The sequence below is a fragment of the Nesoenas mayeri genome, assembly GCF_963082525.1.
Source record: "Nesoenas mayeri genome assembly, chromosome: 4".
In the NCBI taxonomy this organism is placed as follows: Eukaryota; Metazoa; Chordata; class Aves; order Columbiformes; family Columbidae; genus Nesoenas; species Nesoenas mayeri.
In genome coordinates, this window is record NC_137540.1 from 9,166,200 (window position 1) to 9,194,139 (window position 27,940).

The 27,940-nt window shown below is 37.5% G+C and overlaps 1 protein-coding gene across 15 annotated transcripts in view; it reads right to left on the minus strand.

The window, feature by feature from the left end:
- Positions 1-27,940, minus strand: part of CAMK2D (calcium/calmodulin dependent protein kinase II delta) — a gene marked incomplete at its 3' end in the record, with an annotated part of 157,792 nt that overhangs the window by 55,804 nt on the left and 74,048 nt on the right. For all 15 annotated transcript variants that reach the window (XM_080343386.1, XM_080343394.1, XM_080343389.1 and 12 more), the window contains exons 4-5: positions 10,231-10,285; positions 2,109-2,174 (exon numbers count right to left, since the gene is read on the minus strand). In XM_080343386.1, coding sequence (XP_080199512.1) covers positions 2,109-2,174; positions 10,231-10,285 — 121 coding nt within the window. The remainder of the gene's footprint in view (positions 1-2,108; positions 2,175-10,230; positions 10,286-27,940) is intronic.

The window sequence follows — 27,940 nt, forward strand, 5'->3', positions numbered from 1 at the left end:
AAGGCAAAACATTTCGCATTTTGAATCTAATGGTTTCTTAAAAACTCTTAGTTGAATAAAGCCAAGTTATTCAAAAAGGTGGCATGCATTTTCATTTAAAAGATTGTCAAGCATGAGCTTAGTTAGGAGTCACTCATGAAATGGAAATCCACATTAAAAATGTAGAAACATGTTTTATTTTGGTGCTCTAAATAATTTAACTAGCACCTACTTTTCCATGCCCAGGTTTGCAAGTTTTGGCCAGCCTATGGTGCGAAAAAGCACAGCTGAGATATCTATTTTTTATAGCACTGGAACTTTTCAGATGTTTTTGAGCACAAGAGCTTATCAGCATTTTTTTTTAAGATATCCTTGTGGCAGAAGTCAGTGACCATAAATAATAATATTATAGTCAAGGGCCAAGGGTTTGATACTGCCCATCCAAAACATTTTGACCATGGAATTCGGAAGGAATGGTCATAAATCAGTAACTGGGAGCCCAAGCCTGAAAACCCTTTCTTATGCGAGTAGTTCCCAACTCACTGAACTGGACGGCTTGTATGAACAAAGACTACTTGCATGAGTAAGGGCTTGCAGGAGCAGACCCGTATTACAGTCCTAGGATATGCATCTATTAAGTCCAATAACTATTTCTATAGGGATATAAACACACACACGCACTATATATATAGATATATATATATATATACACATATACACACACACAAATATATATTAAAATATATAAAAACACAGAGATGCATTATAACTAGATATTTTAGTTCTTCGGTCTTGTTTTTACTGAACATATAAAATGCATATGTATATCTTCTGTATATATATATATGCATAGCCCTTCCAATATGTCATAATTCTAGAACAGAAAAAAAATCATTGCAATTTTTCCTTTTAAATCACAATAATCTTAAAACCACACAATGACACCATATGCTGGCCTTTGGCATCAATATTAGAAATTTTGCTTGAATCAGAGCAGGCAAAAAAAATATTAAAAAATTGTTTAAACATAGCGCCTCTCCTTCCACCCCATCCAAATTACTAATTTTGCTTTTGCTTCTACAGTGTGTTTTGTTATGTGTTGTTCTACATTTAAATGCTTAAAGTAATGATGCTTCTAACATTCCTACAGATATTAGTAAGAGCAATAAGCAGCAGAAGCTTCCTAATATTCAGAGTAACTTCTAGTCGTTGGTTATTATCCTATCACTGTTGTTGGGGGCAGTTAATGCTTTCCAGTCATCTGCAAATTAATTCCAAATGTAAAGGAATAATTGAAAATTATATGTACTAAATATGTATCAATGGCGGTGTGTGACTATGAACACACAAAAACATGATAATTCTTTAAATTTACTTAAGAGATAAATTTTCTGTTAACAGTATAGTGGCAGAACATATTTTCTTTAAAGTAATTGACCACAATGTTGGAGATTCATAATGATGTGAGAATATTGAAGATTTATTATTATATGAGGGCAAACAGATTCTGAGATGGAAAAATGGTCCTTATACTTTATGTCAGCATGCAAATTATTATAATCTTCAACTTATTCTTCAACTTTTTCAACAAGCACTTGCAGGAAATTACTAGAGATTTCAAATTTGAGCTCAGACTATGAGATGCACAGTATAATTGCTTATTGATGAAACACAATGAAAATGCTTAAATATGAAAACGAAATTAGTAATTCTAGATCAAGAACAAAAATTATATTTATGATAAAATTCTTTCAAGACCAACATATATTTCAAACTTTGATCAGCAAATGTAAGAATCCTTAGATGAGATAGCTGAAATGTTATGTCCAGTTTGCAAAGGAAAAAACTGGGTAAGATTCTACCAACTTCACAAGTTTACAAAGATTTTAACAAACAGATCCAATCTCAGCTTTTTCAGATCAGCAGAAATCAAGATTTCATATGAGTTCTCCACCACACAGTCATGAGCTCAAAACCCCAAACCGTGGCCTTCCAAGTCTAAGAGAACTCCAGGAGAAATCCTTGAGTCTCACAGACTGTGCTAGGGAAACTGATGCCAAACACCATGAGAAATTTAAGTAACTATTCTAGACTCATTAAAGGCAACATTAGAAAACCAAATTACTTACCTGGCATCTGCTTCACTGTAATATTCTCTTGCAACTATATCTTCAAACAGTTCACCTCCAGTGACTCTGTTAGAAAAAGCAAGGTGGGAAGGATTACAGAAGTGAAAATGTGCATCTTAAATTAGCTTGACAGGGAAAAGTCAGAGAAGAATAACTGAAATATTTGCACAGAAATGCAAGAGGTCTTGACCAAGAAGGTGACAGATCTAAGCATAAGGTTTGTCCATCCAAATTATTACAGGAATTCAAAGGATGCGGTAGAAAAGGAATCATAACTGGAAAATAAAAGCAAAGAGTAAGTGTTTATTGGGCAAGATGCCACACATCAGTTAAGGACGTCAAGAGTAAGTAGTAAACTCCAAGAACAAAGGGAACTGACCAGCGAGGAAAATTGTGGCTGAAGATCAGAACACTTCAGGATAAACTGAGAACTGCAATGTACGATAGACGTAGAAAAAGAATAATACAATAATTCCATCAACAGAAAATAGTTATTAAGTGTATGTCAAAACACAACAGAGGTGTACCCATGCGCCAGACTGGCTTGCTTTTTGTGCTTTTGCTGGAAAGAGCATTATTGAGTTGGGATATCAGTAGAAGCACAGTACCTTAATTATTTCAATGGCTGATTTTTAACCAGAAAATTTTCCTTTGTCGAGCAAGTGAGACTAGTTCAGTGAAATTGCCACTTAAGTGAAGAGGCATTAATAGTATCAGAAAAGAACTAAACAATCCAAAGGACTAGTAACAGAAGCAACTGTGCGTGGTTGCATATTTCATATTTCATTGTACAACCGCAGGTTTACTAGCAGGAAGTGGTTGAAAAGGAATAAAACCGTGTTGTTATAACCCAAAGATGACAGTCCAGAATGAGTCACCAGCAGGATGCTGCCACAGCCTTAGAATGCATCTGAGATAGGGTGACAGCAATGTCCTCGCATACAGCAGTAAAATCCCCCCGCACGTCATACGCAGTTCTGGTCACTCACGTTCAGCACAGGGAATTGCAACAGCAATGTGAGCAGAAAATGGTTATGAGGCCACCCATTCACCTACTAATCCTATCTTCTCAGGGAAGAAAAGTCAGTTTCACTTGGCAAAACAAATTTTAAGAGGGATGAAAGTAAATACTGAAGACAAAGAGCATAAACTGTACTCTCCATAGAGGAGAATTGTAAGGGACAGTATTGGTACAATAATAAGTAGGCATATAGTATCTGTGAATAAATACAGAGTTAAAATCAGAAGTAGTTTTCTAACAACCATGAAACTGCTGTAATTGAACAGTTTTTGGTAAAGTAACTGAGACAAGTGCTCTACTTTTTAAGATTAAGATTGATGAGCTTTTAAATAGAATCATGATGCTTGCCTGCCTATGTCAACAAGAGAGTGGACTCAAAGAAATGGGAAGACCTTTTGAGTACTTTCTCTTTTGAGGAACACACTGGCATACTTCCACAGCTAAATGTGGATCTTCATATATTCAGGTGCTGTACTGAAGTGTTGCAAACAGATGCAAGCCCTGAAGACGCACACAATATGGAGCACCCATGTGCACAGCCTAACCAGAGCACCTAAACACAGACTCAAAAGGCAGGATGCATGAGTTAGTCTGCTGCTTCCCAAAATCTTGACCTACTGATATGCCAACATAAATAATTCTTAGATGGGAGATCAATGTTTGTATTTAATTACTGTTTATGAACGTAGTCCATTTTTATATAGCACATCATACTCTCAATAAATTCCCACAAAGTAAAAGCCAGAGTGGGCTACAGGATGCTTCAAATATCTGTAACAAATACAATTATTATTGAATACAATTAAATTTAATAGGATTAAAAATTTTAAAGTGAGGATACTTGGAATCTTCAGAATACCATTAACTTACAAATTGCTACATTAACACTTTGTTGTAGACTCATTTATTCTGTCACATTAGGTGATGACAGAAATAATGTGCTCAACCAGTAGCATAGCTCCTTTCTTTCAGAAGTCCAGTTAAAAACTTCATTTTTGTGTTTCCATTTACATTTGGGCTACATCATTCTGAGCTCACACCTTGCTGACTTTGGAAAGTAATCACTTTCAGGTAACAGAATGCTATTTTGTACAAATGTCTGCAATAAAATCTGTAGGAGGCATAATAGCTGCTTGCCTAATTTGTACTCTCTTTTTCTTTTTGTCTTCTGCCTTCCAGAAACTGTCTTTGGTTGCTGTAAAACAAAATGCTTGAGTGATGCATATTTTGACAGTCTTTGATACCTCCTTTTTGCATATATATTTGTCTACCACAGTTCTGGTAAAGAGGAATAATTCTCACTTTGTGATGAATGAAAAAGCAAAGCATCCTTTGATGTTATTCTTCCCTAAACCACTCATTTTTGATCCAAGCCAAAAAAGAAAAGAAAAAGCTTTTGTCATCAAAGTGAGTTTCAGTGGGAGAGATCACCAAGCTGATGTTTGTTCTGATCATGCACAGAAAAAAAAAGGGAGATATGCATTCTTATTTGCTTGGCATTCATAACTGTTGTTGAACGATGGCAAAATAAAAGCAAGAACAGGGCAGAACAACTTCACTGACAATGAAACAAGTCATCAACAATTCCCAAGCTCTGTGACTGTTCCTCTGCACTGGAGTGGCCTCAGCTGGAGCACTGTGTGCAGGTCTGGGTGCCACAGGATAAAAAAATTATTAAGCTACTGAAGAGTGTCCAGAAGAGGCTACAAAGTTGGTGAAGGGTTTGGAGAGGAAGCCATATGAGAAGCGGCAGAAGTCACTTGGTTTGTTCAGCCTGGAGCAGACTTCATCACGGTCTACAGCTTCCTCACAATGGGAGGAGGATGGGCAGGCACTGAACTCTTCTCTTTGGCGACCAGTGACAGAACCCAAGGGAATGGCAGGAAGATGTGCCAGGGGAGGTTTAGTTTGGACATTAGGAAAAGGTTCTTCACCCAGAGGGTGGTGGAGCACTGGAACAGGCTCCCCAGGGAGGTGTCACAGCCCCAAGCGTGATAGTGTTCAAGAAGAAACTAGACAACACCCTGAGACACATGGTGGGAACTGTGGGGTTGTCACATGCAGGGACAGGAGCTGGACTTGATGATCCTTGTGGGTCCCTTCCAACTCAGGACATTCTACGAAGGATACACTAGGAACAATTATCAGAAGGAAGGTAGTGCAGGGGACAAGGAGGGGCCAGAACTTGCCTGCATCTTCTGAGAAAATCATTACAGCCACATTAGTGGCCTTTGAACATACATGAGCAATGTGCCCTTGCACCAGAAAAGGTCAACTGCATCATGATAGCGAACAGCCAGCAGGTGGAAGGAAGAGATTCTTCCCCTGCATTTGGCAGTCGTGAGATCACACCTGGAGTACTGTGTTCCCCTTTGAGCTTGAACTACATGAACGACATTGACATACTGAACTCCGTCTAATGGAGGTCCACTAAGACAGAGTTGGAGGCATGTGGAGAGGCTGAGATAACTGGTTGAGCTCACTGTTAAGACAAGAAGACCCAGGGGAGATCTCACTGCTCTCTCCAACCCTTTAATGCAAGGTGTCAAACGTATTTTCACCAGGGGCCACATCAGCCTCGCAGTCGCCTTCAAAGGGCTGAATGGAATTTTAGGGCTGTATAAATGTAACTACTCTTACATCTATACAGTCCTAAAATTCCATTCGGCCCTTTGAAGGCAACCATGAGGCTGATGTGGCCCCCCGTGAAAATGTGTCAGACACCCTTGCTCTAATGGGTGGATACGCAGAGACAGCATGAAAGGCAACAGACAAGCTGAAACACCAGAAATATCAAATAGGTATAAGGACTTTTCTTACTTTATTGTTATAATTATTATTTACTGTGTACTTGTTGCTCAAAGAAGTTGTGGAATTTCCATCCTTGAAGATGTTCCAAGCTTGACTAATCTCTGAGCAACCTGATGCAACTGGACCTTGTTTAAGAAGGGGATCAAGACCAGATAACCTCTAAGGATTCTTACCAACCCATATATTATTGACTGATTTTTATAAGTAAAGAACAGAGCAGTTACAAATACACTTATTTTTATTCTACAAAGAGTTTAATACCCAAGTGTCTACAGAGCATACCTATCATGAATACAAACTACACTAATAGAAGAGTTCCTTAGTTATGAGGTCCTCCTTGCCTAGCGAAGGCCATGACCTGAATAAAAGCGTGATGTACTTTTCGGAGAAGGTCTAGTTCTGAGATCCTGCTCTGTTAACCAGCAGGAGCACTGAATTGTCTCATATGGAGAGATGCACTGAAATCAGAACCCCTGGACATGTTGCTATATCAACTGAAGTACTTAGGCTGATCTCTGAAATCAAATTACAGAAGGACATTAAAATAGGACTTGCCTATTGCTTGCCTGCTGCTTCTGTTAAAACTTTTTTTTTTTAGGCTAAAATAATGCAAACCTGATCCATTGTACCACTGATGCGGAGAGGGAATCATACACAGATTCTAGTCCGTGTACTTAACTCAGAAGACAACTAGCAGTACAGTTATATATGCAGGTAGGCTATGCACTATGTAAGTGAGGATCATAAAGCAGAGGGTGAAAAGTAAAAATGAAATTAAAAAAACAATCAAAACACACAAACCCAAAAACCAAACCCAAAAAAAACCCCAAAACCAAAACAAAAAAAAAAACCCATACAAACAAAAACTTTGGTCCTGCACTATAAATCTACATAAACAGTTGCCAAGCTGCTTTCTCGCCACAAGATTAAAAAGAGAAGTAAATGGATCTCAATGCCTTTCTGATACAGATATAGTGTCAACTTCAGTGAGGTCCTATTTCATTACAAGACAGCTCTAGTAAATTTCAGGGTACAAATTAAAAGCCACTGAATCTCACAAATTACTATAATTTCTTCATAGTTTTCTGAAGAGTATACTAAAATGGCAACAAATAAAGTAGATGGGTTTGTTCAAACAAAAGAAGTAAAAGCAGTATGTAGAAACAATAAGACCCTCTGCACCAGATATGTCTTTCATAAAAACTGCAGAGGGGGCAACCAGAAGGATTCCAAGTACAAAGGATGCTATTTCTATTTAATCTCAGAAGAGGTACATTAAGAAGGAATTTTTAACTCCAATCAACTCACTTTCTATATTCACTAAAACAAATTACTGCATTTACAGCATTAAATGCCACCTTTTTGGTGTAAACATTTGTAACGACACATACAAAATTACTCACTTTATGTATGATATTCAACTGATTATTAAAATTTACAAATATAAGAAGATATTTAAAAGGAAACCCCAAATTAGCAAATCTAAAAAAGCCTCTGTTGATGATCACATTGGGGATGTTTCCTCCTGGCTCACCTTTCTTATTTCTTAAATGGTTTCCAAAATGATGGTGTGAGGAAGCAGTTTTACAAAATTACAGTGGCCTTATACTTTTTACATTTATCTGTGACCTTTCTCTTTCTGAAAAAGAAAGGTTCAGGCACTTATCCTACGCAATGATTGTTCTGCAATTAGTTTATTATTATTATTTTTGTTTCTCATATACAGTACAGTCCCTCCACTTGGAGTTCAACAGCAACACCAGGATTGTAAATGTACAAATTGTTGCACCTCATCAAGTGCATTAAAAAATGGGAGACACTGAAAAAAAGCGAATCTCATTGAGTTGCACAAGAGAGTCTTCAAGTGCTACAGCTGTTTCCGTTCAGATACAGCAATTAATACTGACAGAATTGATTGGATTTGTACTCATCTAACATAATTAATTAATGCTGAAGACAATCTCATTCGTGCTTAGCAACTGAAATGGGCTGATGGAGAGACACAAATCCTAACTACAATTGCCTTAACCAGTAAAGGAAGGGGAGTGAGAAACTTCATGCAATCCATCTCTTTTTTGACCGGATAAAAGCACAGCTAGCTCTGAGCTATGCAAGAGAAGCAACAGGCTTCTCCACCAGATTGCAGACATCTCTATGACACTGATTCAAAAGAGATTATTAGGAATTCAAAATAGAAAGTGACAATGATTTGTTTTTTTCTTTCTCTTTCTTTCTCTTCACGTTCTTATGTGGGATGCAGTCTAAAAGAAATTTCTAAAGATGCAGTAGTACCGAATCCCACACAGTCTGAAAGAAATCATTAGGATAATGACATGATGGTATGCGTAGGTGGAGTGACAGTGTTACAACACAGTCAGGCTACTGTTGAATAAAAATTAAATAAATATAGCATGTACTTGGCCTTCATATCAAAGAAGCTCATATGGTGCTTTTTTTTTTGGTGGCGGATCTTTTATGCGCATTTAAACAAGCCACTAACCATGCTAACTGTGGTAAAAGATGAAGTTTCACTAATACATGGTATTAGTGAGCATTAAAGTAATAATTTCTTAGTCTGGATCAAAAATTAGATATGAACAGCCATCCTTGCTAATTAGACAAAAGTTCTTCAAGAAAGCAACACAACACTTTTCCACAGACAACTATCAAGCAGCACAGTCACTACCTCTATCATTCAGACATTTTCTTTTTTGAAAAATAATTAATTTTGATGAAAAACCCAAAGCACATGATCGAAACATTAAAAGCTGTATGTATATGTTGCAGCCCTACTTGTTTGAAGAGGATGAAAACCAAAACCATGCAAAGTGCTGTATATGAACAGCATACATTCGAGTCTGTTCATATGTTTGTCCTGAACAAGACTGACAGGCAAACGAGAAGTTCCAGGCAGTGCAGAATGCTCCCTGTCCAGCTGAGCTTTCTGCCACCTCAGTATCATTGGTTTAGGTATTAATTTCTATTGCAGAATACAGGCTTCTATTTATTTTGTTACTAATGAAATACAGATACTAGTATCTACAACTTTGAAGTTGTTCAAATGCCTTCATGTTCATATTACAATCATGACCTCCTGAGATATGTTTGGCATTATATATTCAATTTAAGGCAAAAGTGGACTAACTGCAATTACAGTAGGCCATAGTTTCTAACAGTACAGTAGTAAAATAGAAAGATGAAAATGCCACCAGTTTACAAAAGAGATCATGTCCCTAGAGCTAGAGAATTCTGCATTCACTTTTTAGAAATGTTCAGGATTAAGATTTTTTCAGTTCCACATAGAAGGATTTTCTTTGTAATCCTTAAAAACCAAAACAAACCAAAACCAAGTGAAACAGAAAACAGTGCATGTCAGAGGACAAGCGTGCATGTTGTGCCCTAGAGCCATTTCCAAGCTATCAGTCAGAACACTTACCTGAGGTATACACAAATTAGCCATAAATTCCTGTTGAGCCCAGTTAGGATTTCAGTACTGAACTCTGAATGCCTTCACTGCACACAGAGATTTTAATGTTTTTGTATTTTTAGTTTAAAATCTAGTCTTGAAGAAGTCTTCGCAAATTTCTTTAAAAAAACTAAGCCAAAAAAAACCCCAAACCCAGAATGTAATCTGAACATGAAAGCACAAAATTGATTGTGGAAGATCCAGGTTCTGACTTACCTATGCTGAATGCAAATATTTCCGTTTATACGCTTAGAAATGAGCTATTTCACATTTCTAGGTGAAATAAAGTATTCTCATTCTAAGCAGCAAAACCACATTAAGCCTAAGAAACCTCTTGGGGGGAAACAGGCGGAGTCTTTTTTTGAATTCATGAGTGGCCCCAGAAAAATTTGCAGTTGATGCAATTTGTTTTACTTAAATAAGTCAGTTTTGCAAGACAGTTCCTAACCATTAATGTTTGCCCATACCTAGATCCAAAAGCAGTAACTTTTTAAGTGAGTGGAAAAGTTCACCTGTCCCAGGGAAGAATGAAGGACATCAGTGTGTGTTTTTCAGCTAAGAGCCTGAGACACGTAGTTCATGTTGTCACCATCCCTTTCACTAAACAGCATATATAATATGGAATTCTTACAGTGATGCTTACAGATCCGTTCTTCTACATGCAAATGATCAAATATGTTACTGACCTTCCAGCTCCGTTTACATCTATTTGTCCAACTCATTGCAGCAGAATCATGCATGTATCTCTTGAGCTTGTATTTACATCTCAGAGTTTCAAATACCACATCCCCAACATGCTAAATATTTGCAAAACACATACTTACAAGTCAAAGACTAAGTAATGGAATCCTTCTTCTGATATGCTGTCATGAAGCCGCACTATGGAAAGAGGGAAAAGAAAAAAAGATAAACATCAGTCATCTTTTTCATGTCTTTAATGCTTGTCTTTTAGTTTGGGGAAGAAGGGAAGTTTTTAATTCTGCTGTAGAGCTGGTATCGCATCCATGTGTGTCCTCATCTGTGGTCATTTCGTGTGTTTTTTTAAATTCTCTACCCTCAGAATCGCCTTTTTCCTAAGGTGAGATAAACGAAGAAACCAAAAGACTGTGTGAGCAGCTCACTGTACAGTTATTTTTAAAGGTGCCACAGGAGAATGCTAAAGTCATTTCCTACCACACACACCTACCTGCCTTTGCTCTTCATGCTCAATCATGACTAAACAAGTACTAAAAGCACAGACTTCATCTTTATATATTGTATTAGTATGATTCAACTCCCCTTTTCCTAGGCAGAACCTCCAATCAATCTTTTAAATAGCACATGCAGGAGTCTCCAGTCACTGGATTTTTATTATCTTAAATAGTATTGTTAATGTCAAACAACTATTTTCTCAGCAGCATTACATCTTAGAAGTTGAAATAAACAAGATGGGGAGAGGAAAAATCCAAACAAAACAACACACAACCACAAACCCCGCACAATTAATCACAGATTTCAGCAGAACAACAAACTTCAAGGGCTATGTTAACTCAGACAATAGATGCTGATTTTGAAAGAGAAAGCATCATGGCAAACTAAAAGCATTCAACCATACTAAAATAAACAGAAAGCAAAAGTGCACATTCAGTTAATAATTCAAAATTCTTTCTTAACTAATCATTAAAAAAGAAACTTAAATTAAAAATTAAATCACTGTCTGTAGAACCTAGAGTAATATAACTTTTTTTAGTCTTACCTTCTCCTAACTATAACTTTTAATTAAATGCCTTCTGTATTATTCAAGATAAAATAGTCAAATTTTTAAACAAGTTAACTGCCAAGACAGTGACTAATTTTAACAGTCAGCTGCAACAGCATAAAAATACAGTACTACTCCTTAGAAAGCCAGCTTTCTCTTCACTGGCAACATCACATTTTCATAATGATATGCTCAGGAGAAATGAAACAACTTGGGTGTGACATTCAACTTCCCTTAAAAAGAAACCCCAAACCAAACCCAAACTGCTCATTCCCTCGCTATCAAATAAAGACAACTGGGTAACAACCAAATCCATATCACCCCATCGAGAATAGTCTTCTAGAAGAACAATTTAAGCCCACATTTCCTACTATGACTCCTTAAGCACTTCTTAACACAGCCTCAAAATATATATATATTCTGAGTATACTAATATTTCTGTAAGACAGAACCCGTAAAATACTGACTCCATGCACTCATTCAGACCTTGTATCCATCAACAGCATATTTTCCTGGTGGAAAGGAATTTTGAGAATGGCAAGCTTCTTTTTACAAGTTCATATTTAGCTCAATTGAAAACATTATATTAAATGCTGGTCTTCATTTTCAAAAGTTTTGTGTTCATTTATGAAAGCAGATCACTAAAATCCTCAAACTATAAGACAACGCATGTGAAGCTGCTCAGAGAAATGAATCATGTGAAGAAGGAATTCTCTTGCTTTGCATCTGATGTGTGTGGCAGTGGTGAAGGGTATGCTGGCTGGAAGGAATATGGATGAGAAACAAAGGACCTAAAGCCTATAGAATCACAAACCACATCTGTCTGACAAAAATAAAGCTCTGACTGAAAGTCTGGCAGCCTTCGGTAAGGAAAACTTTCCTTTCTCTAAAAAAAGAAAAATGATTGTCTGCATCGAACAGCTACCAGCTCCATCATTAGCCTCTGTCTCTTAACTGACACTTCTCAGTGGGGTCAAAAAGGGAATATGCTATATTCCTGCTCATATTTCTATTACGTATATATATATATATATTTCCCTCTAATCTCTTATCTGTCATCCAGTTCAACCACATGAATGGCGAAGACTCACAAAGAGAGAAATCTCCCAGCAGACTGATGCCTGCTGATCTATGCTGAATTTCCACAGTGGCAACCAACACCACAGCGGGAAGAGTAAAAGGAAGGGATGGGGAGCACCCACCCCCTGGCCACGGATACTCAGACCTACAGACAGCAAGGATGGGCAAGAAGAGCAAAGGAGCAGTGCTTGGAGGTGGGACAGCCCAGCAAGGTACCTGCCTCTCATTAAATCACTGTGAAGAGCAGTATCTGGAAAGAGGTAAGGCATGGGAGAGGACGTGCCAGAAGCAAAACGATGTGATGTCTAGAAAGCAGTCATTACCATTTCCCGTGCTTGTCACAGCCAACAAGCCTACAGCATCCTAATGATTAAAACCCCGTGGAATGTTTACATACACTTATGTGTCCATATCTAAAGTTTTCCCCAAGAATGTATTAGTCAGCTGCAGAACCTTCATTTTGAATTTTAAGAATTTAAATTGCATCATGGGAGACCTATGAATTAATTCGTGTGGTTTTTCTCAATTACTTTAAATGAAATGGCAATTCCCAAACCTAATTTTTCCCACAATACATGGAAGCTTTGTCCATTGTTTGATCCAAATCATGATCATTTATAGAATATAGAAATATATATAAATATATATAATATAAAAATAAAAAAGTCAGGGTACTCTAAAACTGCTTCATGTTCAAAACTCAGCTGATGAAGAAAGTGTAATACAAAAGGATTTTCAGATTTCCCCAGATGGCGGCTTTATGCACTTCCTATTTTTCATACAATACATGACATTAAAAAAAATAAAATCAAATAAACATTACTTTTTTACTTAATAATATTTAGCCCAGGGAAACATCTTGTGTTTACACAATACTGAAGAGAAAACCAGCTCTTGGCTGACTCGCTGCCTGGAGCTCGTGATGATTCAGAAGAGCCAAGTAGGTCTAAATCAGAATTTGTGGGTTTGGCTGGTGCTGTATTCTAGACTTGTCTTAGTTTTAACAAAGTGCAAGTCTTAAGCACAAAAGACCAAGGCAGTATGTTGCTGCTGTGGTAAAACATACCCTAAAATATATATCCCTCTAATGTCTATAAATAGGGTATCGGAATCAAATAGTGTAAATATTAAACTGTATAAAATTGATCTAAAAAAATGGAGCATGCTACAAGAATAATTAATCAAATAACAGTGTAGGAACAGCAAGAAATAGGAATCTTCCAGATCTTTCTACTAGTGCATTTTCAATGTCTCTTTATGGAATGAAGGATACATTATTTATTAATGTCTTTAGTTATTCATGTATTTAAAAACCAAACAAAACCAAAACACACACACACACACAAAACCCACAAAAACAAACAAACAAAAGCCACATCACAAAAAGCCCAAACCAGCCAACCGACCCACCCCAAAAAAACTCACAACAAACCAAACCCAACTTTCTTGCTGGTTGTGTTCTTTGAGTTGAGATTTCAGTACCCCCAAATGTCTCGTCCTTAAAGTAAACCACATGTGGGATGACACCCCAAGTACTAGTCTAAAACAGTATCCTGAAACTTCTGTCTCAGAACAGATACCCCTAAAACCTCTGCCTTTTGAGTACATTATGCACAGTAGCATCAAAGATACTACTCATGAATGAATGCTCAGAAATTACCAGTGGGATTTACTACAGACCCTTTGGTATGTCACCAAGATGCAACAGAACCCTAAAATACTGATTTTTGGAGTGCATTTGGTATGTTTTGCATATGCCTCTCCAAAAAAAAGTTTATAACTTGTAAAAATTTAATACATAGCAAATTATACCTTTTGATAGAAACTGTCCCTGAAATAGATTCATAAGAACTCAAAGCATAGTTTTCTGTGAACTCTTTTTTGATTTGAAGCAGCATTCCTCTCCTCACAGCTCGCTAACAGCATTCTATTCAGATGGGCAAAAGCCTTCATATTCGAGTTCCCACGTCATGCACAGATATTGAGAACTACCAAATACTTCTGGTGAGGCAGCATATTAGCTGCCAACCGCTTTCAAAGAGCTCTGAAGTATTCCAGATTTTTGAAACATCTTTAGAGAACTAAAACAAAGTATTAAACCTTAAAATTTAGAAATTAAATGCACCTTTAAAATTATACTACTTTTGTATTAAAAACAGATAGTCTTGGTTTCAGCTTGTGGCTACGAAACAAGCAACAGCCAATATTCATACTCATACTTCCTCAGTTTTTATGGTTCATTCCCTCTACTGCACCAGCATGGATTTGCTAGCAACCAGGTGAAGCAGAGGATTGTATTCTTTAATAACTGCTGTGAGAACAGCTTTCATATATGCATTTATGAGAAATCGACTCCTAGATAAGAATGAAAACACAAACCTATGGTCATTAAAGCAGTTTTAAAATTGCAGCCCTGAAGCCATAAAGTCATAGGAGAAGAATAACGCGCATTTCACTGCCATTGGTTCGAGGCAGTACAAACCCCTTTTCTCTCTCCTTTTTTTAAAAAATAATTGTGTCTACCACTTGACTGCTAGGAATAACTATATTTAACCCTGTGATAAATACTTCATATTTACACAGACTATAATAGACACATTATTACAGCTACTACACATAGGTATCAGCAGCTCCATACACATCAGTAGCTTATTCCTGCTATGTCAGAGAAGATAAATACCTTGCACACCACCACATAGTGTATAAAAACTAGAGCCAGGAGTACCAGTTTTAGCTTGGATAGTCATCTGTCATAACGCTGTTACTAAGCAGACCAGCATGGCACCACATGAAGGGGCTTCTAGAGCTTCACTGCATGCCTGAAATGGGAGGTGCTTTCACTTTGTCACATCCTTTTCTAGAAGACGGCTTCTTGGTTCAGTGTCACAACAGAACCATAGCTCCCTTCTTACTACAAAAGGATTGTGATTTGAGATTAGGGACAATGTTTTTCCTCGGTCTGGTTATTTCCTTACTAGCCAAACTTTAGTCTAACATGTCTGTGGGGACGTTTTCTTCACAGATCACATTCTTCCTTCATCTTTCCTCTCAAATGTCTGAATCATAGAAGTGAGATGGAACAAATCCTCTGAATCAGGATCATATTGCCCTGATTGTCTCTGGAAAGGAAAACACGCTGAAGCAGCCAGGGAAGATTAAAACTGCCTTTTGGCAAGTGCTTATGTTGGCTTCTTCGGTCAGTTCAGAGACAGTTTTTATGCCAGTAAATTCGCTAGGTGAAAATCCCACATAAGCACAAGTAGAGAAGAAGAATCTCTGATGAAGGCAAGACAGCTTGACAACCCAGAGTCGAGGGTGCACGACAGCCCCGCATGGCCCAGGCTCTGGTGCTGCATTCTGCCTGCAACTCAGCTTTTCACTGGGAAAGAAAAGGGATGTCGTGCTGACAATCTGAGAAGCTATTCACAAAGTTTAAGAAGTGATTCACTACAAAAAGTATTCATATGTTCTTTTCAAGCACATGTATTTCTTTATACATATGTATCAGGCAGGATTCAGGCACGACAAACCAAAAGGCAGCAATTACAAAGATTATTCCATCCAATATAAGAACTCCCATCAGTAGCTCACACTGCACACACATCAGTAACGTATGCTCCAGAGGCACAAAAAGCATTCAACAGCAGAAACAGTTCCATTTGTCTTTTTTGAACAGGTTACAGTTAGACCTAATCATTATTAATTGTTTCATGAGAGCTAGCATGAACAAACACATTATATAGCAGAAATGACAAAAGATTAATTATTTTTTCCCTCCTGCCTGCTGTAGCACTGTAGTCATTCTTCTCCAGCAGGTTACAGAGAAGGTGTTTAACAACCTTTCACAGTAAAGTTGTTGCCCTTCAGCAAACCATTTGAAATGTCTGATAGGAATTCAGGGAGGACGCAGCCCTTGCGTTTGGAGAAATGCTATAAGCCCATAGAATGTCAGGAATATTTCCCTTTGTCTTCAGCACTAATTATCATCTGAAATATTTTCCAATCGCCAGTCTACGATCATCAGTATAATAATTTATGGGAGGACTATTGGCTTCATTAGCTTTGCATTTAGCCATTAGTGTGGGCAAGCTCCAATCAGATTGAAAAGTAAAATGATCTCCTTTGACTTTTTGTGCTTAACTGTAATATTTTCTGTCCATTCTACAGCAAACAGCCTGATACAGTGGCAAAACAACCTTATTATCTCCTTTCTGAAGTTCTGTCTTTAAAAGAATAAATCAAATTAATATTTTTCCACATCCTTTCAATACAAAAAAAATTCTTCCAGGTAAGGAAACAAGTTGGACAGTAGATAAAGCCAGATAAAAATTCCTTAGGATAAAGATATCTAATCACATATAAAAACTATTGCCAAAAGCATTTATTTTTATGAAACCACTGAAGTGATAGTTTTGATAAATTTGGTATGTGAATTAGTTCACATTACAACAACAAAACATTTGAGAAGACTGAACTCAAACAGAAGTTACGGTTCATGGTCAGTACAGCAACAGCTGAGATGTCAAACTGCCACTCTTTAAACACGACACATTCTATGCAATCCCACTCATCGTGTGTAAGAATAGAGCATGGCAAGGGATAACATAGCTAATGGTAATGTTCTCAAAGACACTAATTTTCCCTTTGGTGCTAAAGATTAAAATCCATGGTCTCCCAGAAGCATTAATCCTGTAACTCTCTGAAGCTAGATGTCTCGAATTAGTGCATTGTTAGGAAGTTGTAGAGGTTGTTCATCAGTAGTATAGGTTTAAATCGGTTGGAAAGTGCATGCTGTATTTGCTGAAATATGAAAATTATTTCTTCAAGCTCCTGCCTTCCTGCAAGAAAAGTGAAAGAAAGGGACAGCTCTGCTTTCCCTCCATGTTCACTTCACTTCACTTCCAGAAATGTATTCAAATATTTATGCAGACAGATCTTATGCAGATAACTAAACATACACACACAGAAACCCAAACAAACAACACACGCACACACACACACACCCCCAACCAAACAACAACTTTTAAAAATGAACTTAAAATACTTAATGAAAGAAACTTAATGGAATGACTTAATTTAATCTCAGGTTTTCTGTGAATTGGTACCTGCTGGCCACTAGCTATGGAATAAACTGTTGCATTTGAGAATAGAGAGGTATAACAAAGCCTAAAAAGTTGTAACTGGTATGTTTTTTGGTGATATTTGACCCATTCAATTTTCTATTTTGAAACACTTTTCTATAAGCATTTTCTACTCTATCGTCACTCACAAAGACTGCCTCTTACTCAGCAAAACCGCTTAGCTGAGAAGATCTACAGTGGCTTAACACTGCTAGGACTCAGATCTTTCTGCAAAGTCACCCTTTGTCATCTTTCCTGTTCTTCTAAATAAACCAAAGGTGATGAGGGAAGGAAAACAAAGTTACTGTTACAACTTCATCAGAAATTCACATGGATACCAGTGCAGAAGTCATTACAGCAGTGCTAAAACCTGAGAACAAAGTCAAAATTCATCCTATAGCTTTTAATCTAGATCCCAGGCTAAACATGATAAGCACAAAACTGCATACGGGAGCAGAGCTGCAGATGCAAACGCTTGAGAACCACTGCTCAGGAGTCCTGCTGTTTGCACTGATCAGACATGTGCTTCCTTCAAAAAGCCCATCTTCACTGTAACCTCATTGTACCTCAATGTTCCACATTTTTCCATCATTGTCGCTGCTTTCTCGCTTTTGATGCATGGTATAAAAAACCTCTGCAGAGCACCAAACTCCTTAAATCAGTGGTGCATAACACAGTCATGGCTATAGGCTCCAGACTTTGAATTCAATACAAAAGAACCCTGCTTAAGTGTAAGTTGGAGTTACTGCTGTGGCTACAGCTCCTGTTTTGTGCAGCTTAGACGCTTCCCTGAAAACAACTAATTCTAGGTATCAGCCAAACCTACCAAGAAAGCTGGATGAATATTCAGGTACTCAGCACCGGATTTCTGCTGCCAGAAACCGAGTAGGCAGCTGTGGGGGTCAAGCTCCTCCATGATCTGCTGAGCCACAAGAGCAGGGATGCCCAGGTCACTGAGCAGCACTTGGCTCTTGCCATGGGTGATGGGCAATGCCCTCTGTGTAGAGGGAAGTGTCCTTTGTCCCCTGCTCATGTTTCAGGAGCTCAGAGTCAGAAATGTAGGCAGTACCTTTACAGCTTAGATTGTTCCTCAAGCTTGTATTTCCTCATTTACAATACTAATCTTCTGAGACTCTGAAAGCCTGGGGCTCTCTATAAAAAAGCTTCTCAGGTATAACAGAAATAACTTTGCAAATATTAATAAGAACCATTACCTAACAATCTGAACTACTTAAAGGCTAATCTGGTAAGATTAGTACAGCAGCAATGCTCAAGGGCATCTGATTTCTGATAGACCTTAAACATAGAGTAATGCTTTGTGTATCTAAGAAAATAATCCTCCCCCGTGCTGTTAAGACACACAAGCAGTATACCGTAATACTTACTATCATCAAATGACTTTATGCAAGCCCTCAGTGCTGTGTATGCTATTAACAGCTCTATATTCAGCAACAGTGAATGAAAACTATACAGCTTCCAAATTCACTCAAAAGATAACTTTTTACTGCAGTGCAAGTTCAGTTATTTAGGGTCAACAACTTGAAAAAAATTCTATTAAACTGCATGTGTCCTGGTATAATGAAAAATGACAGGAAAAATAATGAGCCAATTTAGTATTTGGAAAGACTGCATTTGTCCCCAAGGCACTGTAACAGTGTTAACTAGTATGAACAAAATGCCATATATTCTAGAAATACTCATTTGTGACCAAAATCCTCCCCCATCAAGGCTCTCACACAATAAACTTCTGTATTCTGATTAAATGCCAGGAATGTTTACATTCACCGCCTTCATTAAAATCCCTCAAGTTCACTGCACGCTTAGAAGTCAGTTTGCCAAACAGTTCACTTCGGTAAAAGACTCTTGCTACGCAGAAGAAAATATATTTGCCAAAGTAGATAAAAGACCCAATTTTGAAGCGTGATTAAGTAAATCCAGGTATGGATGTCAAAGCAGATGGCCTCAAATTACGAGCCCTTTTGGCATGATGAGACTCTTGCTCATCCCTGGTGGATGAAGACTGATGGTTTAAACAGCTCGTCAATACGTTGCAAAATACATGTTGTGGGAAATGTCAGGGAGAGAGAAAAAGAAAGAATGCTTCAGATAAGGTATGTTTTGCAATCCGAGGAGGCTTATTGAGCTACTAAACACCCTAAAAAGGCAGCTTCTCATGGCTTTGCCAGTAACACGCAAGCACAGACAGACCCTCAGGCCTGGCTTCTACCCACGCTTCAGGCACTATGCACTAACTAAAGATGTTTCAAAAAGACAGAAAGTGATTCTGTTTAAACATCAGAAATCTAGCTGTAAAAATTAAACATTAACTAATTAAAGAAAAGAAAGTAAATGGGCATTCCAAAACATACCATTCTATACTCTCTTAATACTTATATATTATTATTATACTCTCTTAATACTCTTAATACTCTCCAGGGAGAGTAGTTGTAACTACTCTGACTCTTTTTTTTTTAGCCAACAGATTTTTATTGCTTTTCAGCACACCGTAACAGATGTGTGTGTGCATTTATGTATTTACATACACACAGAAGAGTACTATGGAATCATAGCCTATATCCTCAAAGTCAAAAGGAACAGCTAGAGTTACAAACCTTAATTATTCAGATATGAAAATAGCAAAATTGTACATAGTTGTTTTTTAAAAAAAAGAGTACTAAAATGTACACCTTATGTCTTCATTTAGTGTATAATCCTGTCTTTTACTAGAAATCCTGCATTTCAGGTTGAACTAATTCATCTTTGCAGTAAAAGCCCTGATTTTCTAAGTTTAACAAGACTTTTTACAATACAACGAAAAGCGTTACAAATGTCATCAGATTAAGCCTTATGAGGATAGCTGCATGGATTAAAAGAAAGTCCAACACACATTTTTGCCAAGAGCAAACTGATGCCTCAGCTGCCAGTTTTGATGCTTTCTGCATTAACATTTTTTAACCATTTTAGCATTTATCAGAACATGTAAGAAGAGGAATTACGACAATCTACACAAGAATTTCACAGAGTGTTAATGAAGAAAAGGACAAGCTGTAACAAAGAGATGTTACATTAATTAAAATTAACAGGTTCTAAAGAACACGCAGCGTACTTGAGGAGAGGGAATGTAATTTGCTTGACTTTTCTAAAAGAATGGCCTAGTTCTCATGTTAAAGTCAGTTTTCTTTGTAGATCAGGGATCTCAAAATTGCCACAGTAGACGGACAGCTCATCGATTGCCAAAATTCATTATGAAGCAACGTACAGAATTTTAGCAATTCAAGAAACTGAAGTGAGGGAAAACATCAAACAGAAAACTGAACAAAATCCACTCAACACCCAGAATCTAACATCCTAATCAGACAAGCAAAAGAGTATTAATCCCTGCTGGAAATATATAGTTCTATACCTTTTTCAATAGATACTTTTGCTAAACGTAAATGTGCCAGAAGAAAGTTTTCAGCTAGATTCTGGGTGCGTCCCAAGAATATAAAACCTCAGACAGAATTACCTAATTGTCAAAATTAGGCTATGTCCCTTTTAATATTTACAGTGGTGGTCACCATTGAAAACAGATGTATGTAAACAATATGTAGGATCTACTTGTCTACAAAAATGGAACCATCGGGCAGGACACAGCCTCCTTCTTGGCTCTCCTCTCTTAAAATACACTAAACATAGAAATACGAACAACTTATATAATGACCACACAGAGAAATATGTTTATTTTTCAAATGCCTCCTTTCCAGGAGGACTAGGCCCTAAGTTATTTAAAGGCATCAGCTTATGAAAACAAAGCACTTACTTTAAATACTTTAAACAAAAAGCAGAAAGTTGTAATCCTGTGACAGGACTCAAGAAGTAACACAGAAATGTCACCTACTCCACTAGAAACTCATAAAGGGGTAAGGCATGCACCGAGCAGCTTTAGACAATGCTTTCAAAGCAATTAGCTCTATATTTAAGGCATCTCTGAGCAATAGTCATTTTCAGAAAACCTAGGTCAAGTTCTTTCAGTCAGTAGCAGCAATTACTACAGCTAGATTTCCTAAAACATCTGATTTTATTTTTTTAAAATTTACTATGAGAAACTAATGAATAAGCTTTAAAAATGCATCAAATAAAACCAGAAGGGAATGACTCTGTATTCAAGGTAATTTAGTCAAATTCTCCATTTGAAAGTTGATTAGGACTGTGATAGCTTGAAGAATTAAAAAGACAATATTAATCAATAATTATGTCAGATTTTTTTTTTCAATAACTGAGCAATAATTTGATTCTTGTAGGCAATTTAAATTCCGTGACCATCACTATATAACTATCCTAACAAAGAATATTTATGATAATCTGAACTATTGATTTGACCAATGGGAATACTGAAAACGTAGTATTTATATACACAGTCATTGTTTTTTGGTCTCTCAATACTTTAGGAAAACAAAGGCCTTAGTGTATTAAAATGGGAAATACTGGTAGCTGGACATAACTAAAGCATGAAGCTGTTCTCCCCACAATTATCTTTCAGATTATTATACTTACCTACTTTGTAACACTATGGAAATGCAGCAAGGTTGAAGAACAAGCTCTATAAGCTGATTAATATATTAAAGGCATTGTAAATTGCCTTCTTGCTGTTAGAAACCGCATGCAAATTTATCCTAATTGAATCAGTGAACCTACAATGAACATTACGCACCCCTCCCTCTCTGAAGGCTGAGTGAAAATTCAACATTCGTCCCCACTTCTTCCCCCAAAATATATTGAATTTGTCATTTCACTAATAATACTAAAAAATAATTTTCAGTCTACAAAAAAGAAACAAACAACAAAACAAAACAAAAAAACCTCACCAAAATCCAATACTGATTTAAAATACAAACATTCATTTTGTTAAAGGAAGTATTTTCAGCATTTTGATGTAACAGGCATTTGCTGAGTAAAGCAGATATATTATAGGGAAAAGAAATGAAACTGAAAAGTTTTCTTGAACTCATTTTGAAGAGTCTCCCAGTCACTTTGGTGGAATATGATCAGTAAACTTCGGTAAAGCAGATGTTTGTAAACAAACTACATTCGTGAGGAATTTAAAAAATGATCACGCAATGTCACAAAGAGCAAGTGGGTCATGAAAGATTAAACATATTTAATCATTATCTTTGCGGACAACAGAAATTGGTGTGATCTTGAAATTTTTCAAATTTGCAATGAACACCATGAATGGTATGATTATCTTTTCTACAAGACAGGGAAGTTTAAAACATGCAAATTGTCATAAATATAGTTGTACTTTTTAGTGAAGCAATTGTAAACATTAAGCAAACAGAAATGGTTTCACTGTTCTAGATCTACACGCAGCTATCTTTATGCAGTATGAGCACCAATGGTGCACACCAATTAATTTAATCACAACAGGTATCACATCTGGAATTTGAGGAATATTTATTTAGTTGGGTAACAAGGCAACCAAATCCCTTACCCTCTACTCCAGGCACTAAGACAGACTCTAGGTACTTTTGATTGCAATACTAAATATTGGAATATGGCATCAAAATGGTACTTTTCCAAATTAAAAACATTATTTAAAAAAAAAAAATAAATAAGATACTAAGTCAAGATTATTTCTAAATTATTTATTGATATGCCACATGTTTTTCTAACATGCAGTAGTCCTTGGAGACCAGAAAATGCTGTATTCTGAAGTGATGGTGGCATTTTCAGGCCATAGACCTGCTCCAGCAAAAATTCTTTCTAGGCCAGTAAAATCAGCTTCATGGAAAAGACTCACACTGCTACTAAAATACAGACAAGCTTTCATTTCCTTAGGAAGCTCTTGACCTGCAGTTATTGGAGACCAGAGAAGTATTCAGAAGAAACACCACTACTCCTACCTTGATAGGTTTTGCAATTGTTAGCATATATTGCTACTTACCTTTTCTTGCAGTGCATGCCTACTTGGCTAAATCTTTCAGTTCTGTGGACTGCTTCATCACATAGCTACATACAACTATACTTTCCCTTTGTAGATGATGAAGCCTGTCTAAACATTTCTATCAGAGGACCATTTTATTCACAAAGTGGGAATTAAAAGATCATCTTCCAAGTGAACAAAGGCAAAAGGAAATGTATTTTTGCCCTATTATCCTTTTATATTCTGTATTTTGGGGAATTAACCTATTACTTTCTTATGTTACACAGTAATACTGTAAATTTAGCCTGCCTGTGCTTTTACCTGATAGCTCTTTTTATATCTGTGCATAAAAACTAGGCTAAAGGCACTTTCTTAGGTTTGGGTCCCCAAATTTGTGTTCATGGCTTTGAGGAAAAAGATCTAAAATGGATGCAACAGACCTAAAACATAACTGTGATCACATCTTTGTCCTTGATGTCCTTTTTCACAAACAGCTGTCCTGAATATTCTAAATGTGAGCAAGATGATAAACCCAGAGATCAGCCCTGTGCACACCTTTACAGCAATGCATACCATTGCAGACTGCAGTATTAAACTCCAGTGTCCCTTTAGACTTCAGATTACCTGTTTCTTATGCAGGAACTTCTTGTGGTAGCAACAGGGGAAATGTGGGGACTGTATTTTTTTTCTTCCATCAGTTTCCTGAGGAAGCCATTACTATTGTGAAAAGAGCAATTACATAGGATTTATTGTGACCTGATTCGTTTCTCATGACAATATATTGGTTACTATGCAGTGAAAACTCCCTGAACATATGCAGACAGGCAACAAATAAGCTCATACTTCTTTTCTAAATATTACAATAAAACTATACCAATAATTTATCGTGTATTTATGGAGCATTGTGCTGCGGTAGTGCACAAGCCAGCAATAGGCTCTGGTAGGTGGCAGAGCTTACCTCCTCCAAACACACGGGCTGCCTGGCTAGAGCTCCCCAGAGAGCCAGCAGTGCAGAAAGGGAGGCTTCCAGCCAACACTGACTGCTTCAAGATGTTTCCAAAGATTAGGGACTTTGCAGAAGGATTTTTGCTCCTACTTCCCCCTCTCTTAGCAGGGCATGATTTAGCACATAACAATTACAGATAAATATTTTCACTTGTAATTGTTGTAGTTAGGCAAGTTTCCTAGGGCCTGTCATTACGACAAATGGGAACATGGTGTATTGATATCCTGACTTTAAACAAACCAGTGCGTGTGCTTCTAGTAGTTTAATTGTATCAGCATGACTTATTTAACCTGCTCTTTGACAACAGCAGAAACAAAAAGCAAGCCTAGGCATCTTTACACTATGTCACAGGTTGCAATGAAGATGCAAAGAAGTCTGTGTCTTATAGTCACTACAAATCTGAAAAGTCTCAAGGGAAAAAAAATAAGATTACATAACTGATCTCTTATTTCTACCGATCTGTATGATGTTGCTGGCTCCCATACAACATCAAACATACTGAACGAAAATTTTCCATAAGTAGAAACTTTCCATAGCTTTAATAGTGTGAGACTGAGAGATTCAAAGTACTACACCAAGACAGGGTATTTCAATAATAAGCCCACTCCATCTTTATCCACTGGTCTGGGCTCAAAACCATCTGTACTATTTTCTGAGTGCATGTGGTTTCCCCCTCTATCAATTATCTATCACAGTAAGTCATGCTACCAGAACTGAAGACAACTATAAATTACTATCATTTTCCTAACGTGCAACTTTACCAGTGAATGATGATCCAAAATGACTGAAAGGGTTTGTTTTACAAAAGGCAGGGAATGCATATGAATGGAATAGTTGACAAACTTGAGGCTTATGATGAGAAACCACCATTGTCTTTTAATCACAGTCTCACAATAAATGGAAATTAGAGAATTTGTCCTGTCCGACGGGACCACTTGTAAGATTGTAATTAGCTCAATGAAAACCCACATAAACTTGGATGGAAGAGAAGCTGCACCAGAGAGCTGGAAGCCAGTCTGTATTCACAAAACCAGACTACTAACTGCAATTTAAGCTTCTCCCTGAATATTACTCGTATTTAGTACATGCAGTTACTCCCAAAGTATATATTCTACAGAAGATAGCTCCAAGCCATTCACCTGCAACTGACTTCAGATCATCAGGCCATTCTTTCCCAGCAAGACTACATAGCCAAATTCAACATAATCCTAGTAATAAGATCATTGATATTAGACCAAGTATAAATGTATGGAATACTATTTAATAACTCTCAAGGTTACCTGGTAAATAAATGCACAACAAATAAATAAATTAGAAAGCAGTACTTGGATGATACAATTGCTGATACACATGACTGCTATTCACTGCTGTGTAGCCCAAGAGCAGAAGCTGCGGATTGATTACAGTACCAGAATATCTTCAACATACAAGTATCAGGAGCAGAGTGCCACGCTTGGCCCAGCATGGCTGTAATGAGGTGTATTTATTTAGAGAAGACAGGCATCTAGAGGAGAAACTAAAATTAGAAGCACATTCCCATGAGCAGTCCATGAGAATACTAACACTCTGGTGAAGCCACTAAAAAAAGAACTTCCAAATTTGGAAGGTGACTGAGAGGAGAGAGGTATCATTAAAAGTCTATCAACTGGAAAATATCCTGGATTGGCAGTTTTGTAGGACTAAGAAAATCTTGAGTGCAGAAATGTGCGAAAAAAACCAGGCTAAACCGAGCAATTAAAATATATTTATCCATTGCCAATGATGGAGATCAGTGGTATTTACCGGGTGAAAGCAATCACTCTGCTAGGTTGCAGCATGTGAAAAGCTGAGACCAGTCCAGCTGGCATCCTTTGGTACACAATGGCTTCTACAGATCCTTCTGGGAGTGGGAAACAACAATCTCCCAACATGATGAAAAATGAATTTGTGACTTTTTAAAAACAAATATTTGAAGAGCAAGGAAAATCCTAAAGGACACGTGAAACCCTTGCTACAGACAGGGGATGCTTAGGAGGATGGCTGTCAACCTGGAACTGATCAGTTCTGTCCCCTAGCCATTAAGCACAAGGGGAGGATTAGCCAGATGGGCACCAGCTGCTGGCACACTGCTGCCATGCAGGGTGACCACAAAGGGGACCAGCCCAGCAGAGCTACGGACATGCTACAGCCCTGGGTCCTGATGAGGACAGACCTGCAGGTATTTAACACACACAAAAAAAACCCGCAAAAAACCTCATTTTGCTGTGGTAAGTAATTTACAAGAGGACTCCTCTTACGAAAACACAGAAGTAAACAAGAAGCTCTTCAAGATCTGTAAGTTTTTGGTGATTTTTCTGAGATGTACCAGTGAGCAGTCTCTAACAAGCGGCTGCTGTCATCACTAAGTTACCACAGTTACCACAATCTGAGCAAGGAAAGTAGCTGTACTTTTTTCCTCTCTCTCATGACTTCTCCAGAACAACACAGGGATAATTTGTACTGCTACTACTCATAAGGTGCATTTGCATAGAGAGAGCACACACCCTAGGTCCAAGTTTCTAAACGGAGAAGAGCCAGAAACTGCTGCTCAGCCAGCCTCCTAGTATTACGGTTTCACTGTGCTTTGTTCATTACCTTATATGTAAAACTTTACATTTTTAGGAGGCAACCAGATTTTCCATGAGCTGTCCTCAATTATAATATCCAAGATATTAGTATCCAAGATATGAAATCTCTTACTGAATAGGCATTCCACTGGTAAAGATGAAGAAGAAATTTATATGAAATGCAAAAAGAGGAAAAGGGGTTTCTGCAAGTGACATGACATAGAGAAGTTCAGGCTACAAAAGTTACTTCCACATGAATGCCTTGCCACTAATTAAAAAAATACACTCCAAAAAACCATTAACAGTTATAGTCAAATTACACTTTCATTAAGAATTTATGTTACAATATTTAAACACAAAAGCAAATTTTTTTTAAGAAGATAACAAAAACATCCTACATAGCTGCAGCTGTATTCAAGAGTCATAAAATCATTTAGGTTGGAAAAGACCTTTAAGATCATCGAGTCCAACTGTAAAGAACATCCACTTTTCCTTCCAGTAACCTGTTTGTTGATCAGCAGGAAAGATTTTAGAAAACAAACATTTGAAACACTTTGCTCCTCGCCCTAAACTATTTTCTTCTGCAGCATCTCTCCTGGGAAAGCACAATAATACAATGCTCAGATCTAAAAGTATAAGCATGAAAACAGACAGCACCCTGAATTACGTCACTCCTTGTACCTTTGAAGTAACCTGTGACACTTTTTATTTCAGCCCACTTTCAGTACTTATTAGGACAGCTTAATTTGTTGCTAGCTATTATTTCTCTCAGGCACTGCCCATCAGATGGACACCAGGATGATTGGGGGGCTACATGCAGCACACAAGGAGGGGCTGGGCTGGCTGTAAGAAGGAAAGGCTGGAACACATCTTGCTCCTGCCATCGGCTGCCAGCAGAGAGGTTGTCAGAGGGCAGAGAAAGTCTTCTCCAGGGTGCAAATGGCAAGGCAAGAGGCAACAGACACACACTGGAGCATGGAAAATCCCAGCTAGGCATAAAGACACTTTTATTTATTTATTTATGTTGACGGGAAGGTGGTCAAACGCTGGAGCGGGGCCCAGAGCGGTTGTGCAACCTCTTTCCCTGCAGATGTTCCAAACTC